This window comes from Podarcis raffonei, chromosome 14 (genome assembly GCF_027172205.1).
Source record: "Podarcis raffonei isolate rPodRaf1 chromosome 14, rPodRaf1.pri, whole genome shotgun sequence".
Lineage (NCBI taxonomy): Eukaryota > Metazoa > Chordata > Lepidosauria > Squamata > Lacertidae > Podarcis > Podarcis raffonei.
Window position 1 is genome coordinate 13484652 of NC_070615.1, and position 23037 is coordinate 13507688.

At 43.3% G+C, this 23037-nt stretch overlaps 1 protein-coding gene across 1 annotated transcript in view; it reads right to left on the reverse strand.

The window, feature by feature from the left end:
* FBN1 (fibrillin 1) overlaps window positions 1-23037 on the reverse strand; it is a 216013-nt gene that overhangs the window by 114019 nt on the left and 78957 nt on the right. Inside the window, 6 exon segments of the mRNA XM_053366046.1 lie at window positions 17-166; window positions 1642-1800; window positions 3648-3806; window positions 9995-10120; window positions 15930-16055; window positions 19922-20119. Of these exon segments, the coding sequence (XP_053222021.1) occupies window positions 17-166; window positions 1642-1800; window positions 3648-3806; window positions 9995-10120; window positions 15930-16055; window positions 19922-20119 (918 nt within the window).

Below are 23037 nucleotides of genomic sequence, written 5' to 3' on the forward strand. Positions count from 1 at the left end.
AAAATAAATCACATACCAATGCACTCTCCTCTAATGTCCAGTTCAAATCCTTTCTTACATTCACAGCGATAACTTCCTCCAGGAGTTGGGACACAGCGTCCATTAAGGCAGAGATTTTGATATCTCTGGCATACATTAATACCAGTGACATTAAGTGATATAGTATCTAGAAAGTTAAAACAAAAACAAAAACTTAAAATCCTACACAATTTATGTGCCAAGTATATTAATTTTAATTTTAATCTACATGCACCAGCAGTTACAATTTGTGTATATTTTTCACTAATGCAATGCATTGCCCTTTACTAATGCAAGCGCTCAACAGGATAACTCCTCCTATTTAACTCCACCTCCTATTTAAGCAACTGGCTCTGCCTCCCTGCAATGCTGATTGGCTAACTGAGGTTTGGCGGGAACCTCCAATGACTAGCACAGGGAGGCAGGCCAGCCCAACCAGCTGGTGGATCCCACATGGCCCAAGGTGCTGCGTGTGGGCCCACAAAGGGCAACCACAAAGGAAGGTGTGAATGCTCATTAAAGAAAAACAGTTGCTTTTCCTTCGGCAAATGTATACAGCACCCTTTTCACCACAACTTGAACTCTCACTGTCATTCTCACAGTGAATGATTTATTTGCAACATGTCACATATAACTGCATTGGAGGATGGGAGGGTAAATTACATTTCTTCCAGATGAAACACATTGAGCCTGCATTGAATCCCATAAACACATGGCCTTTGAGCCACGGTCATTCCACCAAAGTTTTTTGCCTTAGCCCCAGTCATCAAAGTCTCCTTGGTTTCTCAACAAACCCCAAAAGAGGCAGAGGAAGATTGTATGGAGGTGGGATATCTTAAAATCTTTCAAATTCCTAAGCACAGTATCAGAGACTAGGTGAAAACATTAAAGTTCTAGGGACCAGCCCTGTGCAGGTACAAAGAGAATACAATTATTCAAAACCTTAGGTGCCACTATCTAATGGTTAACACCTTGGATAAGTAGGCACCTGGGACTTTTTCTGATGCAAAGGACAAGGAAATACCGTATTTTTCACTCCATAAGACACACTTTTCTCCTCCTAAAAAGTAAGGGGAAATATGTGTGTGTCTTATGGAGCGAATGGCGCTGCGCAGCTCTCCCTTTCTGCGCAGTGCCCCTTCAGCGAAGAGGCGCTGTGCAGAGAGGGCCACCTTAACCTCACTAGGTTGTTGTGAGGTTGTTGGGTGATAGTCCTTGTTTAGCTGCCTGAGCAACTTGACAAACAGACAGGAGAACATTATTCTTGTTTTCCATCTTCAGTCAGTCTTGGATTCCATCACTGCCCAAACCATGTGCCTCTGTCTCTCCAAACGGCCAGATGATCCCATTGTTTTTTTTCTGGGGCTTTCTGTGAGATAATGAAATCCAACCACTAATGCATGTTAAAATGCTTCTCCTGTTCACTTGCAAAATCAAGCTTTTGAAAAGAGGCTCTACAAAAATAAAAGATTCAGAATATTTTTTTTCTTGTTTTCCTCCTCTAAAAACTAGGTGCGTCTTATGGTTGGGTGCATCTTATAGAGCGAAAAATATGGTACATCACTGCAGGCAGACAAATGCAGAAAATAAGAAAAGAAAATAAAGGTTTCTGTTTCAATTTACCTGGTCCTGGTCTACGAGATGGCACAACGGCATCTGGTGGTGGGTAAACCGGATGAGGAGGATACACAGGTGGATAGACAGGAGGAAAAACAGGCCCACCAGGGACATCTGGTCTCCCAGGCAACAGGCTGGCATACACACATAACTTGCGGAACTCCTCTAAAAGAAAACACCGTGTTATCAAATGAAAAGTGACTTTACAGCCAGTTTGGGATTTACAATGGTGCTTATGAAATACAGTTGTCAAGCAGTCCTTAATGAATTAAGTAGGCTAAGTAAAACCATCTGTTAAGTTTGTGCAGGGCCCTGGGCATGAGTCTTTTCTTGCTAGAGAAGAATTTCACTCAACTGGCCGTCCAAAGTGAACCAATCTAATTCATATTTCCAGGACTAATACACACAGTGGTATGCAATTATCTTTTGGATTGTGCACCTCTGAATTTTGTGATGCGCTTTCAGTTCAAAAATGCATTTTAAGAAGCGTATTTCAGGAGGGAAAGTGTACATATTGTGCATTCCGTTCAGGAGGCGTATACAAAAGCATACAAAATGCCCATCTTAGGTGAAAAAGCATACAAAAAGGTACGTTTTAGGGGAAATGTGAACAATTTATATACAATTTCTTTCAAAAATTGCAGAAAACAGGTATGTCGATAAAGGGCCTGGAAACCAAGCCTTATGAGGAACAGGTGAGGGAGTTAGGTATGTTTAGCCTGGAAAAGAGGAGACTGCAGGGAGATATGATGGCCATCTTCACGTATCTAATGGGCTGTCACATGGAAGGGCGAGAAAGCTTGTACTCTCTGGCTCCAGAAGGCAGGACCTGAACCAATGGCTTCAAGTTACAGGGAAGGAGATTCCAGCTAAACTTCAGGAAGAACTTTCTGACAGTAAGAGCTGTTTGACAGTGGAATTGACTCCCTCTTTCACTTGAGGTTTTTAAGCAGAGGTTGAATGACCATCTTTCATGGGTGATTTAGTTGAGAGTCCTGCATTACAGGGAGTTGAACTAGATGACCCTCTGGGTCCCTTCCAACTATGATTCTGTGATCCTATGTCTGAACACAATGAATTTCAATAAAACCTTAATAACTCCATGACAGCAGGAGCTATTCAAAAGTGAAACAGACCAGAAGGATTTTCCTTCACTAGAGGTTTTTAAACAGAAATGGGCTGGCCACCTATCAAAGATGCTATGGATTTCTTGCATTGACAGGGGGGTGGACTGAATGATATTTATTATCATTTTTGTCCCTTCCAACTCTATGAATCTAACTGAGGAGCAGCCACTGAAAACACACCTTTGAATGCCCTTGTAGTCTTAGTGTGGCTTGCATTATGGTAATTTTTTTGAGCTTTTGTATCATGAATTGCGGGCTACTTGAGAACATAATGGGATAGGAATATGAGAGATAAAAAATACCCAGTAAATAAATAAATGAAACAAAGGAAGAAACTTCTTTACTTCAAAACAACATGGTGAAGGGAGCAGGAATTCCATCAGGGCTTTTGCTTTTTTCACCCTTTCTCCCATGCTGTTTCCCCAACCAAAATCAGCTCACAAAGCTGCCATAGGCAGTGATGTGAGGAGGGAGAATATATTCCCCCCCCCAATTTGTTTGGGGGTACTTCTTGAGCTCCTCAAATTCATTGATTTGCCATTCTCACTTAAATACTTCTCTGTCAGGCAGACCGCTTGAATGGCTGAGTTTTGATTTCACTTAGCACTGCTACCAGTAACAATAACCAAGCTATACTGGCTACTTTGCAATTTAAAGTAGGCAACTCAACTATCACAGAGAAAATTCATTCTCTCATGAGAGCTGGCAACCATTAAAAAAGAGCCTCCCCAAAAATATTTCCTCAACCACTTGAGAAGGCCTGAGCTCCCTTCAGTCATTAAAATGCCATTCATTCAAAGTTATTATTATTCCCATAAGATTTCCACAGTCTTCAGTGCAAAAATTCTGAAGAGCTACATGCTTGGCATATGATGGGTTCCATACCAGTTGCTCGAATGGGACACATTTCCGGGGCACTGGTTGCGCCAGGAGACCAGCATCGTCCAGTGTCACAACAGCACTGCGTTTTGGTCAACACCTGCTGGAGCTGGTTACCACAGCGGCCATTGATGAGAGAAGAAAAGCAGTATCCTGGACGTACATCTGTTATAGGGGAAGAAACGGGCACATCTTTCAGCTTTTTAGAACACTCCATCAGTTTATAAAGAATACATCTCTTTTGACACCGAATACAAGCAGTTCTAGCTATTCTAACACTTGCTGTATGAAAATTCACTTATCCAAACATGAGGAATTAGTGCCTAAACCTCACTATACACACCACAGAGTCAAATAACCAAGCAGCTGGACCTGTGAGTAGTATTGTAAACAAATAAACAGCCTTAAACAATCCCACTCCTATCAACAAACTCCCATCATCCCTAGCTAGCAGGGCCAGTGGCAAGGGATGATGGGAATCGTAGTCCAAAAACAGATGGAGACCCAAGTTTGGGGAACCCTGCTTAAGAGTAAGGACCAGTAAATGAGCTGGCAACCCCTATCAATGTCTCCCCAGCAACAATAGAATAAGAAAGATATGGAAGTGAGAGGAGGATATGATTTTTAAAATATTGCAATGCAACCGCCGCAGCCACCATAGAATGCTTAAAAGCTGCCCTTCTGTGAGATGCGAGATGATATCTGTCTTGTAGGTTCTTAAGAACCTCACAAGAATACCAGTGAATGCCATTCAGTACTCTCGTTTTTATTTTATTTTTAAGGTTGGAGGGAAGATGCTGGGGCTCAACTCTGCCAGACAGCCATGAACGAGAATAGAATTAATGCCAGGAAGTCAGAGTGGTTCCTGGAAAGGAAGCTAGACATTTTCTTTCCTTTTCTAGAAGGAAAATCCGTAGCTTGCTGTTATGGCTATCGGGTGGTTGCTCGAGAGCAATCAGGCAAGGTGCCTCACTGGTCTGTTCTAAAGCTTTATTATTGGTGCTAAAAAACCTTTTCCACATCTTGCTCATTCACTAGCAGAATCTGAGAGTGGGCAGTCCTTAAATCTTCCCCAGCAGAGTAGTCTCTTGACCCCCAGCCTACGCCTCCCCTCTCTGTGCAAAAGCCTACTGCGCAAGGAAGGCGTGGGTAAAGGAGGACCTCCCTCCTCCCCGCTCTGCTCAGGCAAGGTGTCCTGGCACCGCCTTGCATCCTCCGAGCCCTGCATCTCCTCCCCACTAGAGGCGTGGCTTCCTTCTTCCGCTGAGGAAGTGCTGCTTCCCACGATCTTTGGGGGCTCTCTGTAATCCATCTGCCTTTCCCCCCCTCGCCCCTGAGCCGATGGCAGTTCCCTGACACTTATCATGCACATTGCTCTAAAGAAGCAACACAACGATGCATGCATTAGGCCAGGCCACCCTCCCTTGCACTAAGCTGTGACAGAGGCACCGAATGCAAGGGGTTCACTCTTATCAAGTGCAACAGGAAAGCAACCTTTTTCCACAGGGCCAGCTATGCCATGCAGGAAAGTGAAGCAAACTTCCTCAGGCGACAGCTTTCAGGGGTTAGTGTGTTGACTGAACGGTACAGCAAAACTTTCAAAGCTTTTGCCCTCGGAGATTGGGGAGAAGGAAGATGAAGGTATCCATCAGATTTTACACTTCTCCAAATAAGTATTACATGTACAGTGGTACCTCGCGTTACGTACTGTCCCCCTTACGTATGCTTCAGGTTATGAGCTCCACTAACCCGGAAGTAGATGCTTCCGGTTGCGACCTTTGCCCCGGGATGTGAACGGAAGTCGGCCGCTGGCAGCGTGGCACAGCCAGGAGTACCATTAGTGAAAGCATGCTTCAAGTTACAAGCGGTTTCGGGTTACAAACGGACCTCCGGAATGGATTAAGTATGTAACACAGGGAACCACTGTACACTATAGGCATTTATGCCTCTATCCCACCACCTCGATTTGGTCCAGGAAGGAGATTTTTCCAAGGTTCTTCAGGGAGAATGGCTTTCCCCTCTGCCCACCCCCGCCAAACAAAAAAGGATGCTAGGAGGGCCATTTGGAAGGGACTTATCAGCTGAGAATCTTGCCAGTGTGGAACAGGAAAAGGAAGAGAGCCATTTTTAAATCTAACATGCATCTAAGCCAACATGAGCATTGCAGCTGAATTACAGGCACAGAAAGTGCAATAAATATATCAGTATTATCTTGTGAAAACTGCTGCTAGCATCATACTGAAACTAATTCCAGACTAGCTATTTCGCCCAGTTCCATGTGTTTTGGCTAGCATCATTTTTATATTGCAAATGTGCAGTTTACAAATCCAAACTATCTGTGGATAATTAATAGTGTTCTGCATGTAGCACGTTTTGTCTTGAAAATAATGTTGAAAGTTAATAATAGCTTAGGGCCTGGATTACCACTTTCACTCTGCTCCTTATCATCACTTAAAACACCCAATCATTAAATTAAAATACTTTCAATCTGGAGATGTAGGTAGAAATGAAACCAAGTTTTAAATCTGTAAGAGTTCATATTGCAGGGGCCCAATGAGTGCAATTAAAACATACTGATTTGATGTTAGAGCTGAAGCTTGACCAATACATGTTGCTGCCCTAAGCTGGTAAAGTATGCAGAGAATTGCATCTCAGAATCCTCTGCAATATCATAGACAATGCTGGGGGTGGGGGCACAATCTTCTTCATTTGTACATAGCCTTATATGATCTGAGAACAGTGTCCAGAATTATCAGCAACATTGCAAAGGATTCTGGGAGAACCTCTCAGCTCATGCACTTCTTCAATGGATGTTCTAAGTCAGGGGTCAGCAAACGAAGGCCCATGGGCCGGATCCAGCCCAATTGCCCTCTAGATCTGGCCCACAAACGGTTCTGCAATCGCCGCTTGGATCGGTGCAATCGCCTCCCCCCCATTTGGGGGGGCACCATTTTTTGCAATTTTCCCCCTCCCTCCCTCACCGCGGTGTCGGCATCTCCTCCCTCCCTCTTCCTCATTTCTCCCTGCCCTGCAGAGGAAGGGGGCTGGGCTTTGATAGGAAGCCTCGCCATCTGCCTGCCGGCCTCTCCCCATGGCCGCGCTGTGGGGTAGGTGCTGGCCCTGCGCCTGGCACCCGGGAAAGCTGGCCTGAAAAGGAGAGCTGCTACCGCCAGCTCCCAACTGCAAGCAGAGCGGTGGAGGAGATAGGCAGGGGGAGGGACTGGGGGACAGAGGGGGAGAGAGAGAAGTCCCCTTCACTGCGTGCTTTCCCTCCCGCTCATGCAGTCCAGCCCGCCACTAGGTCTGGGGGACGGTGAACTGGCCCTCTCCAAAAAAAGTTTGCCAACCTCTGTTCTAAGTAACTACTTGAGTTGTTCATGCAATTGTGCTGAATGTGGAAGGGAAAGAAAGGAACAGAGAGACAGACCAAATATGTCTAATGCTTCATTTAAAGAAGGGATGGGAAACCTGTGGCCCTCCAGATGTTGTTGGACACCAACTCTTTTCAGCACCAGCCAGCACAGCTAATGGTCAGGAATGATGTGCTCGGTCAAACAAAACTTCAAGGGCTACATTCCCCACTCTTGCTTTAAAGTAAGGGGCTTCGATGAATACTATAAAAAATAGTATTGCTGGTGTATAAAACATAGACTAGGAAGGAGTACACAGTCACCAAGGTATACCCAATGGGATTGTACTTTTGGGCAGGAAAGAGTTTGTATATCCCCATGAAACTGCTAGCCTGACCTTCAAGAATGGGGTAGAAATGCAATTCAGTTCACATTTAAAGGCCAACTTACCTAATTCACAATTTCTGAAACAATACAAGAACCAAAACACAGCCACCCTTTGAAATTAGCACTTCTCTGAATTTTGCAGTGGAGCTCTCCAACAAAATAATGTTTATAAAAAGGCATTATATTAGGAGAAAGTGAGCATAAAAATGGATGTATTAGTGAAGATAAGCAATTTTAAGAAGAAATTGCTTGCAAAAAGGTGTACTTTAGTCAAAAACTGCATACAAAAATGTGCTTAAGCAGCAGAAATTCGAACTATACCTCTGATGAATTTTCATGAGGATTTCTTTATTACTGCTATTTATTGCAGAAATTTGGAAAGCTGAAATTAAGTTTGGAAAAATGAGAAACTGAGAGAACTGAAATGGACAGATCCATCCATCCTTAATTACCTTACAGAAGGTTGTGCTACATTTTCAGAACTATAGATAAACAATAGTGTGATGTGGTTGAGCAGGACCTACAACAACAGAATTTTGACTATAGCAGTTCTATTTCTGTGGTCTAGAAATCCAAACATCAACAGCCTCCAATGTTAGTAACAGAAAAATGTGCATATTTTATATCACAGATTGAAGAGCAAATTTTCATGGTATAAAATATATTAAATTTTACTTAGGGAAATCAGCAAAGAAAATAAGTTGTAATAGTCTCAGTGATGTCTAAACTACACCACTGAAAGCAGCCTTCGACGTATTTTTTAAAAAAAATCCCAAATGAATCACCTCCCAAATTAAATCCATTCCAGATTTCTAAGGGGAAAGTATGTTTTACAACATTGGTTCTAATTCCATGTCCGTTTTGCTCTGCCTTTTCCCCTCGAATGAACCCATTTCACATGGAGTGCTATGCAGAGTTTGCATTTGGGATTGTGTGCATATCGTATTTCAAACAGACACACACAGAGAGAGAAACTGTCCAGACTTAACAAAAAAAAGATGTTAAGTCACAAGAGAGGGATTGTTATAATCCCTTCTTTTTTTCTAAAGGGAGTGGTTATTACTTCCTGCCTTCTCCTCCCATGAATACTTCTCTTCTCTTCCTCCTCATATTATGTCTGTTAGTATACCCCAGTGTAAGACAGCCAAAACTAATGCATGAGTATGCATCCTTATTCATACCGGCTGCTATGTATGACTATGTGAACTTTTAAAAATGCATATGCTTTTGAATAGGATCAACATGCTTGTGAAACTCAAGGCTCTTTATTTCAGGAACAAATGGGTTGAGCGTAAGTAGCACTACAGTTGTGGGAATGGCATCCTCACTGTCCTGTGCATAGACTGGTTCTCTCCCCTCCCTTGTCCCATGTTGCATGTGTAAGTAGGATTTTGCTGGGTCGGCTCCCCCCACCCAATGTTTATTGTGCTTTTTTTTTGCCGTTCATCACTCTAACTTTTAGCTGTCTCCATTACACTTCCATTACTTAAGGAACAATCTTCAAGCAGTGCCTGTTTTAATAATTACTCCTTAAAAAGAGGAGGGTGGGTTAAACCAGTTTCTTTTGTGAAGTAGACAGCCTGACACATTCCCTTTCCTTGGGATAATGGACCTCTGCATAACTAGAGCTGGCCAAGAACAGGTGATTTGTTGCCATAATAGCTAATAGTCAGAGATGTCCTTTGGAAGCAGTAGCTTCAGTATAATGTACTCTACATTGCTATGTTCTAAATAAAAAACAACTCTTTATGAAACCAAAAACACAGCCATTAATTTTCCACATAAACTGATGTAATGGCTGTTAATTCCAGAGTGGATTTTTCAGGTACTGGGCCACCTCCAAACTAATGCATAAATGTGAATTTGGAGAATTTTTCTGACATCCCTGGATGACACTTCCATTAGTGAGATTTCTACCTGTTGTAGGATGATGACAAAAATATCTGAAGCATTTTTAAAAAATAAAAAAATGGGTCACATTCTAAATATGTGAAAATTACAGCGGGAAGTCAGATGATAACATTCCAGGAAACACTTTAAATGATAGGGCAATATTCAACTAAATAATTTTGTGAGCACTAGGATTACTGCTACTACAGCAGGACTTCGCTCCCTCATGCACTCCCCACGACATCCCCAAGTCTACTCTGGAGGGTTGTGGAAAACCCCATAACATTTAGAGAAGAGTTTCCCAAACTTGGATCTCCAGCTGTTTTTGGACATGATCTTGGGATTCAAAATTGAAGGTCAATGAGCATCACATTAAAAAAAGAAAAAAATATGCCAATTCCTCTGTTCACTTCTATGTGCATTTAGAGGAGGGGGGACTACAAGAAGGAAGCACGATAACCGAAATCCTGGCCCAAATCTTGCAGCACGTAAAAATGAGGAGGGATACTAATAAATATGCACAGCCATTTTGTGAAGGCTCCCATTGGGCACACACACACAAAAATAAACAATTCAGTCTCCCAACCTTTCTTTTAAAATTAAAATAAAGATCTAGCCCATTAGCCCAAACAATAAGTTTGGTTCCATGTACTTCTTTTCACAGATTTTTTCGTTGCATTTCCATATCTACCATGTCTATATTTGCATTTTTATTTTTTTACTCACCTATACACCTGGAGCCATCTGGGGATGTATAATATCCAGAGGGGCATTTGCAAAAGTAACTGCTAACTGTGTTGGAACATTCTCCCCCATCACAGATTCCAGGAATGGTATTGCACTCATCGATATCTACAGGTTTTTAAAAAGAAAAAGAAGGTTCAATCACGTTAGAACAATACCATCAAAACAGCAACTTTATTGAGAATTGTACGGATGGGAATATTAATGACCCTTAATATTTATAGTCACATCAATTAAATCTATTGCAATGAAAACTAGCTCCACACATTGGGAAATAAATGCATCATGTGAGTAAAACTTGTGTATCCTACAAAACCTCATGTCCCTTGACCGTAATACCAGGCATAAAATAAAGAAATTCCAAATTCAACAATCTTTGCTTTCAATTCCTAATTTCTTAATGTATGTTGATAATACCAAGGTTGCAAGTTATTGCCAAGGTTGCTGAAACAGTCAGAAAGGAGATTAAGCATAGTTAGCAAAAAAAAGCTCAGTTTACATTCCAAATGCCTGGGGTGAACAAAAAAGGTTTTAACCTTATGCCTAAATGAGACCAATTATGACAAGTGCTGATGGTGCCTCCAGAAGCAGGGCACAACTGAATACCACTATTATTGACCTCATGCCCTTCTTAAAGGCTTCCTGAAAGCATATGACGGGCTATGGGAGGTCAGGGGTGGGGTGGAAATGGGACTCTAGGCTAGATGCAGGTTTTGGTCTGATCCAGACGAGCTCTTATATTCACATCACAGGCTCCACTCACACTTTCTGAATACTTCACATATTCGAAGCAGCAGTTGAACTAGGCTTAATTTGTGCCAGGGTTCAACCCCAGAAGAATAGGCAAACATGGGACTCAGCTACATTTGTAAAGATAAAGCACTTTACATCCATCATAACACTGTGACACCAGCTGGCGCTATGGAGTCCCATCTTTCACCAATGGGATTTCCCTGTATGACGTTTACAATGCGTTTAACTTAATTGTTGTTGTTTTTTATGTGTGTAGATCCAGCCATGGTCTGAACAAATGCTAAGTATATTTTCTTCACCTGTGAGTAAAAAGAGAGACTTCACAGATCATGAATTGCGGTGAGGGGGATTTACCAGATCAGAGGGTAGCATTTCCTAACAGTTGTCGATAAATCTAATAGTTTTCTTTTTCTAGGAATCAAGCCCTGAGCAAGAGAGTCGTCATGTCATGGGAGTAACCATAGTGCTGCAGACAATACACAAGATAGATTTCAGTCTCTTTTTAAAAAGCACATAATGTTTTTAATGGGCTTACTTTTTGTCTCCTATTGCTAATGTCTGGAAAGTCATCAGCCATATTTGCCGTTACCTCAGTGAAACCAAAGTGCTTAAACTGATGACAATGGTATTTATATTAATGTCAACAGCACTATAAACAGTGAAAGGCTGTTTGGGTTAGGCTCAGCCTTAAAATAAAACCTGGAGATTTTGCTTTCAATAAGACCAGACCCTCTGTAAACAGAGGCAACACTAGCTTGAAGATAAACAGTAGGAACTTAAGTCAGAAAATACTTGAATCTAATCCATTTGCAACTAACCCCTCCCCCCCCCATGCCTCAATGAATCAGGACTCAGTTCATACCAAAAATTTTAGTTGCTACACTGGATTCCTATTTTAGTTGCTAAGATTTTAGGAACACCTAGAGGGTTAGAATCTGTTTGAGGAGCCGAAATCCACCCAGCACTGCACTCAGGAAGAAAGCAGCAAGTGATCTTGCCTCCATATGTGCACAGCCATTGGTGAACTAAGGTCAATTGTTATAGTGGATTGTCCAAATCAGAGGCAAATAATAATAGTGTCAAGGTCAGCAGAGGTTACCCGTCAGGAATTCAATACCATAAGCTTCTGGTAAATACTACCAGTGAAGCAACACATTTGAAGAGTCAAAGGCAACAGGGAGAGCCAATGAGCACCTCATTCAAAATGGAACCAGCCTGTGTTTTGTGCTGAGATGCACAGCATTCAAATTACAGGAAAGCTATTTCCTGTTCCTGTGGAAATGTCATTGAGAGCTGGGAGCAAGCCCTCCCCAAGCGCCCAGGGCAGGATTGCCCCTGCACCATTGAATGGTCCTCAGCCACGTCACCCTTAGGCCATCCAATTCGGACAGTCCGGGGGCATGGCAAGGGCTATTTAAACTGCCCACGGCCAAGGACTCGCCCCTGTTTTTCTCCCTGCTTGGCCAGTTCTCGGGCCCCCTCTCCCTTAGGTTAGACTCTTTTATTTCTTGACTTTGCTATAGACCTCGGTTGGTCGCCTTGGTTGTCCAAGGGGCCTGGTAGGAATTTTTCCACTTGGCCAATTGGCACCGGCCATTTGGTTTTTTCCGCCTACCTCGTAGCAAATTGTCACAACTTTGTAAGGTTTGGTGGTTAGGCATTGGAGTATTAGGTTGAAAGGGAGGTGAGGTAGTAGCAATCACCTACCCCTCCTAATTGAAGGGTATTCCATTAAAGGAATCCAGGGGGCGTGGTCTCTGTCCGAAGCCCCAGACGGAGCGCTAGGGCCATGGCACGACCCCTAGCCATGACCCTGGGGGAGTCCCTAGTTGATGTGAATCAGCAGGGCTCCCTCTACTGGTGGTTAACCCTTCCAAGGCTCCTGCAGACAGGCAGGAGTCAGATATAGCCGTGTGGTTTCCAATACCTAAGCCAATACATCTCACATTCTGTAACCAACAAAGTTGTGGCCTTTTTCGCCCATTAACCAAAAATACTGTTTCATGTGTCTTTATTCCACTTCCTGGGAGGGTTTGGGACTTTGCCATGCAAGAGCAGATGAGATCCAGGGCTTGTTCACATTTCACTATTAGTTGATAATCCACTCCTCCCTCCCCCATTCAAATTAGACTGGAGTAGTCCAAAACCTGCACATAATTGATTTAATATATGAGGAGCAACTTTGATTTTTCCCCATTCATACCAACAGGTGTTCCCTTTTTTGCTTGTCCCTGTTTTCTAATTTGTTGATTCTATTGTACCAGGTAAGTAAAGACAGGGCATACGCGCAAATAGGTGCTGGTGTGGCCTGCATTTTAAAAAAAAATTCCCCACCCAGGAAGTGCACAAAAGCACACAGTCAGTGAGTTATAAACTCTCAGCACACTGTTTTTAATGTGGTTTGCTTGTGCAGTTTTCTGGTTTTTGCAAATCTGTAGGAGATATATATATATATATAGATAAGTTCCATTCAGGAGTGCACCATAAATAGTTATGAACACAGCCAAGAACAGAAATGAAAGTACTACTGAGAAAGTAGTGGCCATGAGAGTAGCAGAAAGTGACAACTGATCTAGCCACTGAACAAATAATCTGTTACCCTGAGTAGATCAGTTTCGAGCCTGATTCCCCCTAAATTATCAGATTATCCTCATATTGGCTTAACATGAAATTATAGAAGGAAACCCTCACAATTGGTGTTGCTTGAAAGTAACTGTATTCTTATATAAGTTGCATAGTCCCCATGACAAAAAGCTGCAAACACATAGCAAACTCCCATGTGATCAAGTCCCCAGTCCCTTTAACTTTAGTGAGAGTCCTTAAGGTCCTGATTTTGGAAGGCTAGAGGAAAAGCATGATTTGGGTAAAACTGGAAGGAAGCATGGTGTGGCAGTTACAGGCTTCATCACAGTTCCCTCTGTCTTCCCCCCTCTCCCCACAATTCAGGTATTGAGGATACAGCATCCATGTCTTGAATTGCACTTGCACTGACTTAACATTAGTCTTTATGCTCCTATAAGACCAACAAGCTTTTAAAGGGGTGCTAAAGAAAAGTTCAACATCTTCTCAAACTACAGTTCTATCTGCTAAGCTTATGAATGGAGTACTGACCAAGACAGGTATAAAGCGCCTGATTGAATGAATGACTCTTCATTGTTGTCCCAACATACCAACATCTTAATAAGGGTTTTCAAACAGAACATCCATTCATTCCAGCTGATGTTCTGCTACATCATGTACCTATCAAAAGTGGTGGGTTCTCCCCTATATTATCCAGCCTATGAGACCTTAAATATAACTGCAGCACTGTATACACACTTTGTGGCATGCAGGATTACAGTTTTGTAAGCGTGAATGTTTTAAGGAAGATCCAAGTTTAGCATCCCACTGAGGCTACATTCGTCACAATCATACGTTTTGAATGCGTTATAAACATCCCAACACCAGATGGTGCCAGAGGGCAAAAAGGAGTTTATATGGATTTTTACATAGGCTTTTTTGTTGTTGTAACGATTTAATTTCTGACTTACTCCGTTTCTAACCTGTGTCTAGATCCACCCTTCCTCTCCAAATCCTGACAGTCCTATCCACAACCCATTAAATAAGAGAATCTAGATTTAAACAGATTTAAACCAATGGGGCTAAATTGCGGTATCTCAATTCCACATAATCCAGTCTAACTGGTTTTTGAATCAAGATGTCACTGAATTTAACTCTAGAAACACTACCAGTGATTCCTGTGTTTGAGAAGTTGCAACTTCTACCTTTGGCTGCCTTTTTGCCAACAGCACTGGCAGACAGAATGAAAACCGTATTTGTCTGGAGCAAATTCTTTGCAAATTGGTTTACATAAGATAAAATAAAAATGACAAAGGAGTTGTTGTATAAATATTATTATTATACCTAGATTTATATTTCCTCTGTTATATGGCACCCAATTTGCAGAGTCTTAAAGGGGTCTTACATTCAGGATGAGCTGTGTGATATTACAAGGGTTTATGCTTTACTTATGTATAGTTCCCATTGACCTTCATGAATAATTTACCAAAGGGAACACTTTCCTTCCTTCCTTCTAAATAAATCCATTGAAACACATGTACACTGCTGAATGAGCTATGATGTTAAATAAGCTACAAAGCACAGCCCATGCGAAATGTTACTTTATTGGGATGGAGGAGTATAGTAAGATCTGTGGGTTTTCAGAAAGAATGGGATTGATTTAAATTAGAGAGATACTTGTCTGATAATATGCATGTGCATTTATGTGGATGCGGGTGGAGCTGTGGTCTAAACCACTAAGCCTCTTGGACCTGGTGATCAGAAGGTTGGCAATTTGAATTCGTGCAACGGGGTGAGCTCCCGTTGATCTGTCCCAGGTTCTGCCAAGCTAGCAGTTCAAAAGCACGCCAGTGCAAGTAGATAAATAGGCACTGCTGTGCTGGGAAGGTAAATGAGATTTCTGTGCACTCTAGCACTTTTCACAGTGTTCCATTGCGCCAGAAGCAGTTTAGTCCTGCTGGCCACATGACCCAGAAAGCTGTCTGTGGACAAACACCGGCTCCCTCTGCCTGAAAGCGAGATGAGCGCCGCAACCCCATTGTTGCCTTTGACTGGACTCAACTGTCCAGAGGTCCTTTACTTTTTTACCTAAATTTATGTGATTCGGAGTGGGCAAGAGAAGGCAGAGAAAGTATCATTTGCATGGCCCTTCCTTTATGTACAATAATGTCCAAGGATAAAGTGCAATATGGGGAGAGCAATGGGGATATAAAAAGCTTCAGCATAGCTTTCTCCTGTTCCAACCTTTCACATAGTTATAAATCAAAATATTGTCAAAATATGTTCCCCTTTCATTTAATTCTGACCTACTGCCACAGTTATACTAGTCTAGATGTTGTGGTGGTGGTGGTGGTGGTTGTATTTATACCCCACCCATTTGGCTGGGTTTCCCCAGCCACTCACATAAAAATACTGGTGGGGAAATGGAAGTGTCACGAAAGGCTAGAAATGAAACAGATTTTATGCACAGAGAGAGATAATACTGAAATGCCCTTTGTGTAATTTATATTTGCATACTTGTGTGAAGAAATATTTGAAATACTGTTTGCTTCAAATGTGAAAACATTTCCCCTTATTTTCAGACGAAGGTTCTGAAAGGACTTACCATCACATTTCTGTGTCACTTCATTAAACTTGTGTCCAGCTGGGCATTTGCACTCAAAAGATCCAACAGTATTAATGCAATTTCCCCCTTGACAGATTCCAGGGATAGCTTGGCACTCATCCACATCTATCATGCAAAAGGGGTGGGGGAGAAAAACCACACACACAAAAAGAACTGTTAACAATTTGACCACTCAAAAATTAAAAACAAATTCACTGTTGCCACATCATCTTGTAAGGTTTCTTGACTGGAAGAAAGTACAACTTTTTTGGAAATTATTAAGGTGTTTTTTTTAAGATTAATTTAGTACAGTCTCCCTAAGTACTTTCTATTTTAAAAAGTAACACAAAGAAATTTCGGCCATTGTCGTATTTAAGTTTATACCTTCAAACTACATGGGGTACAAAATATATGAGGCTAGGCCCCTTGCTTAGCATCCTATGGTCAGTATTCCATCAAGCATGTAAAGAAAAGTAAAACCCAATGTCATCCTTAATTATAGAGCCAGTTCATACTTAACATTTTGTCCTCAGGTACAAAAAGTACCTGTATGGATAATGTCACCCAATTGTTAATGGTGCATGGCCAGTTTCTCCACAAAACCAGGGCACAAAACTCTACTCTTGATTGTTGCTTCCATGTTGACTATGCATACATAAATACAATGTGCTTATATAACTCCCAATTAAAATTGCTGTTTGTGCATATTCCATTTATTTATTTTTTTCACATGAAGATTGGCTCTGTAAGTAAAAGGCGTTGTTGGCTATTCCAGGACACGGCAATTATTGACTGGGCAATGCTCTCAATATGCTAGACTTTGGGCCCTATCTACACTAAACATTTGCGTGGCAAGTTTCCTCCCCCAATGAAATGAAGACTCAGACACATTGTGTTAAGGTTAATGGGCGTAAAAGGCCACAACTTTATTGATTACGGAATTGAAGGTATTGGCCTTAGGCATTGGCTCCTATCGACTACCCGGCACGGTGACCGGGAAGGGTTGAACACAAACCGCGGGAGTCCTGTTGAAGTACGCCAACTAGGATCCCACGGGTGTCACCGCTCGGGGGCGTGCCGGCGGCCCTACCTCTCCAGGCTTCGGACAAGGCCACGCCCCCCCTGGGAGTCCTCTACCGGACTACCCCTTCTTCTTGGGGGAAGGTGATGGCGCTCCCTTCCCCCCTCCTTCTTCCTCAAATTGCCCCATGCCAATGCCTAGCCGCCAATACCGCGAAAGTTGTGACGGTTGCTACGAGGTAGGCGAAAAAACCAAAAGGCAGGAAGTGCGCCAACTTGGAAAAAGTCCTACCAGGCCCCTTGCGGCGACCAACCGGAGTCCATAGCAAAGTCAATTCTAGCTAAACCTAAGGGTGGGTGGGATGGGAAAACCGCTCAGCTGCTGGGCGAGGGGGAAAAGAGGGCGGTCCCTGGGCGTGCCTGGCCTTAAGTAGCCCAGGCTGCGCCTCCCCTCACCCGCCGATTGGCGAGCTGGGTTGCAGGCACGCCCAGGGATTCCCCCAGCTCTCGCGGGGGCAAGGGAAGCCCCCGCGAATGTGGGAGGGCCCTGCCCGCAACACCCTCTCCTCTGCAGGCTCGGAAAGGGCTTTGCGTGGCAAGTTTCCTCCCCCAATGAAATGAAGACTCAGACACATTGTGTTAAGGTTAATGGGCGTAAAAGGCCACAACTTTATTGATTACGGAATTGAAGGTATTGGCCTTAGGCATTGGCTCCTATCGACTACCCGGCACGGTGACCGGGAAGGGTTGAACACAAACCGCGGGAGTCCTGTTGAAGTACGCCAACTAGGATCCCACGGGTGTCACCGCTCGGGGGCGTGCCGGCGGCCCTACCTCTCCAGGCTTCGGACAAGGCCACGCCCCCCCTGGGAGTCCTCTACCGGACTACCCCTTCTTCTTGGGGGAAGGTGATGGCGCTCCCTTCCCCCCTCCTTCTTCCTCAAATTGCCCCATGCCAATGCCTAGCCGCCACACGAGCAAAGCTCGCCGCCAATACCTTCAGGCCCGTAACCAGCCCCTAATCCCTGCTATGATGTCCCCCAACCAAATGTCATTTCCTGCATCTGAAAGATGCACGCCATCCCATCTGTAGAGGGCCTCATTGCTGTACTGGATGCCTGGGTGGCCGATGACACACCCGCCCAGATCCGCCACTCTACGCGCAACAGCCCGCTCCAAAACCTTTCTTGCTTTATTGATTCCTGCCGGGCTCACACAATCTCTCCATGTCCTCCTCTCAAGCAGCGAGGACCACAAAATGGTAATGTTTGGGTAAACCGCCCTCAAATCAGACAAATCATCAAAAATGCTCCATCTCAAATCGATAGCTTTGCGGTACGCCAAATCATTTTCCCCCAACTGAATTAATAATGCGTCGGGCGGCCCCTCAGCGGCAGCTCTCGCCATAACAGCTGGTTTAAATTCATTCCAGCGCATTCCTCTACGCGCAATCCACGCCAGTTCAACATTCGACGGCAGGTTCAAATTATGCCCAATTCCGGAACTCATAGCACGGTTTTTGGCCCAGTACACTATGCTGTGGCCCACTGGGTTGCAGGCACGCCCAGGGATTCCCCCAGCTCTCGCGGGGGCAAGGGAAGCCCCCGCGAATGTGGGAGGGCCCTGCCCGCAACACCCTCTCCTCTGCAGGCTCGGAAAGGGCTTTATAGCATTATCATGCCAATTTAAGCATACTCAGAATACTGTGTACTGTAGTTCGTAAAGGATGCTGAGCTGTGTTAGGGGAACCTATTCCCTTGAAAGAGTATCATACCACTTTAAACAGTCAAGACTTCCACCAAGAATCCTGAGGAGCTCCTCATAGGCCTACAATTCTTAGAGAGATTTAACAGTCAATCCTTTTTTCCTGGGAACTCTGAATATTGTAGCTCTGTGATGGGATTCCCATGATTCTTTGTGGGAAGCCATGACTGTTTACTGCTATTAGACAGGGGCCATTAGACAGGAGAATATGCTAGTTTAGGACAATGAAAGGTTAGAACATAACCACACAAATTGTATGGAAGTTGTTTCTGCAGTTTATAGAGCATTCCCAGCTGTTTAAAGATATGAGAAAGGGCTTGGTTTTTTGCTAAACCATATCCAAATTTTCTAAAACAATAGACTGCCTTCAGTTCATCATGGGAATCTTTAGATTATAAATCAGATACTACTTTGGTTAATCTTTATCTCTTCTAGACCCACTAGCTACTGTACGTCATTAGACAATATTTTAGAGAATGGTCTAAAACAAATCCTCCCAAAGATGCAGTCCTGGGAATATTAAATCCACACCAATTTAGTGTATAGCAACTGTCCCTTTTAACTTTCTCCTGCTTCCTGCCAGACATCCAGACAATAAAAGAATTTATACAGCTGTATATGTATAACAATAAAAGCCAAAAGCAGTGTAAGGGCTTTTGTTTGTGAGGCATGCTAAAGAATAAAGAAAGAAATATCTTGATGGAGTGGTATTCAACTAAGCATTACTAAAAGTAGACCTGCTGAAGTTAATGGACATAACCAACTTAGGTTTATTTACTATATTACTTAAAATACATAGCAAGCTGTACATAACAGCGCAACCTAAGAGCCGTCCCATATTAGAGGAATCTCTCTACAGAGAAATATCAACGAGTTCCGGTTGCAACATGTTAAAATAAACAATTTTATTGTGGCTGTGCTATCGCCAAAATCTGTTCTACCTTCCTGTAGCATTGCAGAATGGAGCTACTTTCCTTATGAAAGAACCTTTTGGCACCAAAGAAATTCAGTAAGATCCCTGCCTCTCTCTCTTGCAAGTTTTACAAATGCCTTTGCAATTTACAAGAGCATCCAGCACTCCGTAGATGCTTTAACGAATATATCTGACACTCCTTTCCATGGCTCTCTCTACAATTTCAGACAGCAGATGAAGCCCGGTTGCAATCATTCTGTTAATAAAAATTTCAGCAGCTCCTACTGTACCGTACCTTGACAGGCTCCTGTCCGTATGTTTGGAATGAAGCCCCGGCGACAAGGATGAGGCTGAGCTGGACACATTTCACAGGGGTGGCCCCACGCTCTCCCGACCGTCGCACAGCAGAGGGTCTTTGTGCAGACTATCCCGCTGAGCTGCCCCTGGCACATCTGATTGGTTACCAAAGTGAAGCACGGGCCTGTCCTGTAATCTGGATCAGAACAAGGAAACATCATCAGTGTTAAATCAAGGGGTGAATTTCATTGATGTGAACTCAATTGATGCAAGAATATAAGAACTTGGCAGATAACTCTGCACACTCCCCTCATCCCCTCTGCCCCGGCACACAGAAGCAGGCATCCTTTCAACTCTGGTCCTGCTAATTCTGTGTTTTTATAGCGTGATTTTACCCTGTGAAACGCCTTGAGTCCTGCAGGTATGGGACAGTATACAAACAAACTTCCACACTGCAGTACAGAAGCAAGTGTACAGCAAAAATGAGAGAAAGGGAAGTCAATAAATTATGTCCCTAAAATTGAAGGAAGGGAAGGAGCACTTCCTGATAAATGGACTTCCGAGTGTCATTGCCTCTTATTCCAAAAGGGGGGGAACAGGCCTGAGACAGAGGCTTAAATGAGGTTCCGGCAGCCATATTTAATCACAGCCCTGTGTAGCTTCGCAGTCTCGTTCTGTGCTTTGTGTTGTGTACATCCCCCAAACTGCGTATATGAGGACTCCTCACATTTCGTATGATAAGGAAGCAAACTCTTTCTGATCTGTGGGGAACTGTAAAGGATCCTAACCCAACGGGGAAAACAGTAGCACTCTCCCCTTAGCGGCAAGTTTGCCTAACCCTACCCTGATTAATCTTGCCTAGAGCACAATACTTTTATTAATTATTTTTCCTACCACGGAATTTAACCGATCCTAACGGGCTGTAGCTTACAAGCAAGTTAATTAGAGGCAACTTTCAGTGATACGCAGGCACAAAGCACACCCATTTAACTGTGGGTAACCTTTGTCTGCAGCTAAACGAGAGGGCATGTGGAACACGTCTGATTTGGTTTGTTTATGGTACGACAAACTATTTATCTGAGAGACAAAATTAAACTAGGCCGTTAATAAAATATTCACTTGTATTTTGTTCCATTCTCCCACGGCAACAACAAAACAGTGGCATGGCAAGCTCCCCTGCACGCACATACACACTCTCACACACAAGCTCTCTTTTTTCCTCAAACGAACATTTGTCACCTTCTCTGCTTCTTTTCTGCGCCTTCCTTTATTCCAGGCTTCCCCAACCTCAGCCCTCCAGATGTTTGGAGACTACATTTCCCATCATCCCTGACCACTGGTCCTGCTAGCTAGGGGTCATGGGAGATGTAGGCCAAAAACATCTGGAGGGCCGAGGTTGAGAAAGCCTCCTTTATTCACCACCCTCACAAAGAACAGATATTTTCCCTTAAAATGTTTTTCACACGCTAGTACACAGGGCAAACACAAGCATCCCCCCTCCAAGCCCAAATCCTTCACAAGTGCACCTATGTAGTTGCCAAATATTCCGTATTTTTTGCTCTATAAGACTCACTTTTTCCCTCCTAAAAAGTAAGGGGAAATGTGTGTGCGTCTTATGGAGCGAATGCAGGCTGCGCAGCTATCACAGAAGCCAGAACAGCTTTCACTGCGCAGCGATCCCTCTTGCTGTTCTGGCTTCTGAGATTCAGAATATTTCTTTTCTTGTTCACCTCCTCCAAAAACTAGGTGCATCTTGTGGTCTGGTGCATCTTATAGAGCGAAAAATACGGTAACTCTTACATTCTCACTTTACATCAGGGGTTCCCAAACTTCTGAGCCCACGACCTCGAAATGAGCTTATAAAGTTGCTATAGACCCCAACCCAAATGACTGGGAATGTATATGAGATAAAGCAAAGAAATGTCAATATATAATTAAGATTTATTTATCATCAATCACCATTACTAAGAATAAAATAAATAAGGGTGTAAAATCAAATTAGGAAATGCATTAGCAAGGAAGGTAACCTCTGTACATGCCTGTGCCTTTTTTTAAGGCTCATATTTCCTAATTATTATTTTTATTATTATTGGCATTGTACCTCATAATAGGCTTGCCATACATCCGGAAAATTCCAGACATGTACATTAATCAGATGCCTAAAATGATGTGGGGGTGGGGTGGGTTGAATTTTAAGAGATTTCCAGAATTTCCTGGACGTATGGTGGTGGGTGGGATATTTCACACACAGCCCCTGTGTCATATCGAACAGCCTCAAACTACTAGCACCTCTCTCTGTCTGTCTCCAGGGCTGCCCTGAAGGGCACCAATGACAAAGGGGGGGCGGGCCCAGGAGGAGAGAGAGCGTGTTGCTGAGGGTGGACGGCAGGTGGCAAACGGGGGCCCCATCTGTGTGTGCCCATACTTCCCCCTTCCTCAACTGCCATTTTCTGCTCATGCCACCTTTGCCTTCTCCAAGTTGCCCACGCAGAGGCACGAGGGGCAGGGAAAGGGAGCCCTGGCACAGTCACAGTCACACACACACACACACACACACACACGGTTCTGCATGCAGAGCTCCCCAAGCAAATAATAAAAGGAACAGGAGAAAGATAAGCTTTGTTTTCTCCTCTGGCCTCAGTCAACCTCAATAACCTATTTTCACGTTGATACAAAATAAAAAAATTCCTTCCAGTAGCACCTTAGAGACCAACTAAGTTTGTAATTGATGTGAGCTTTCGTGTACATGCACATTTATTCAGATACACTGAAACAGAAGTCACCAGACCGTTATATATAGTGAGAGGGTGGGGAGGGATATTACTCAGAAGGGTGGTGGGAATGGGTGATTGGCTGATAGGTGTGGTAAACCTGTTGATGACTGTTAACAATTGCAATTGGTCTTACAGGAAAAAGTGAGGGGTGAGATGGCTAAAAATAGCTATATTATGTATAACGAGATAAGAATCCAATGTCTCTATTCAGACCAGGTCTCTCCATGGTTTTAAGTTTGGTAATAAGTTGCAATTCAGCAACTTCTCTTTCCAGTCTATTTCTGAAATTCTTTTGTAATAAGACAGCTGCTTTGAGATCTTGTATAGAATGTCCTGGGAG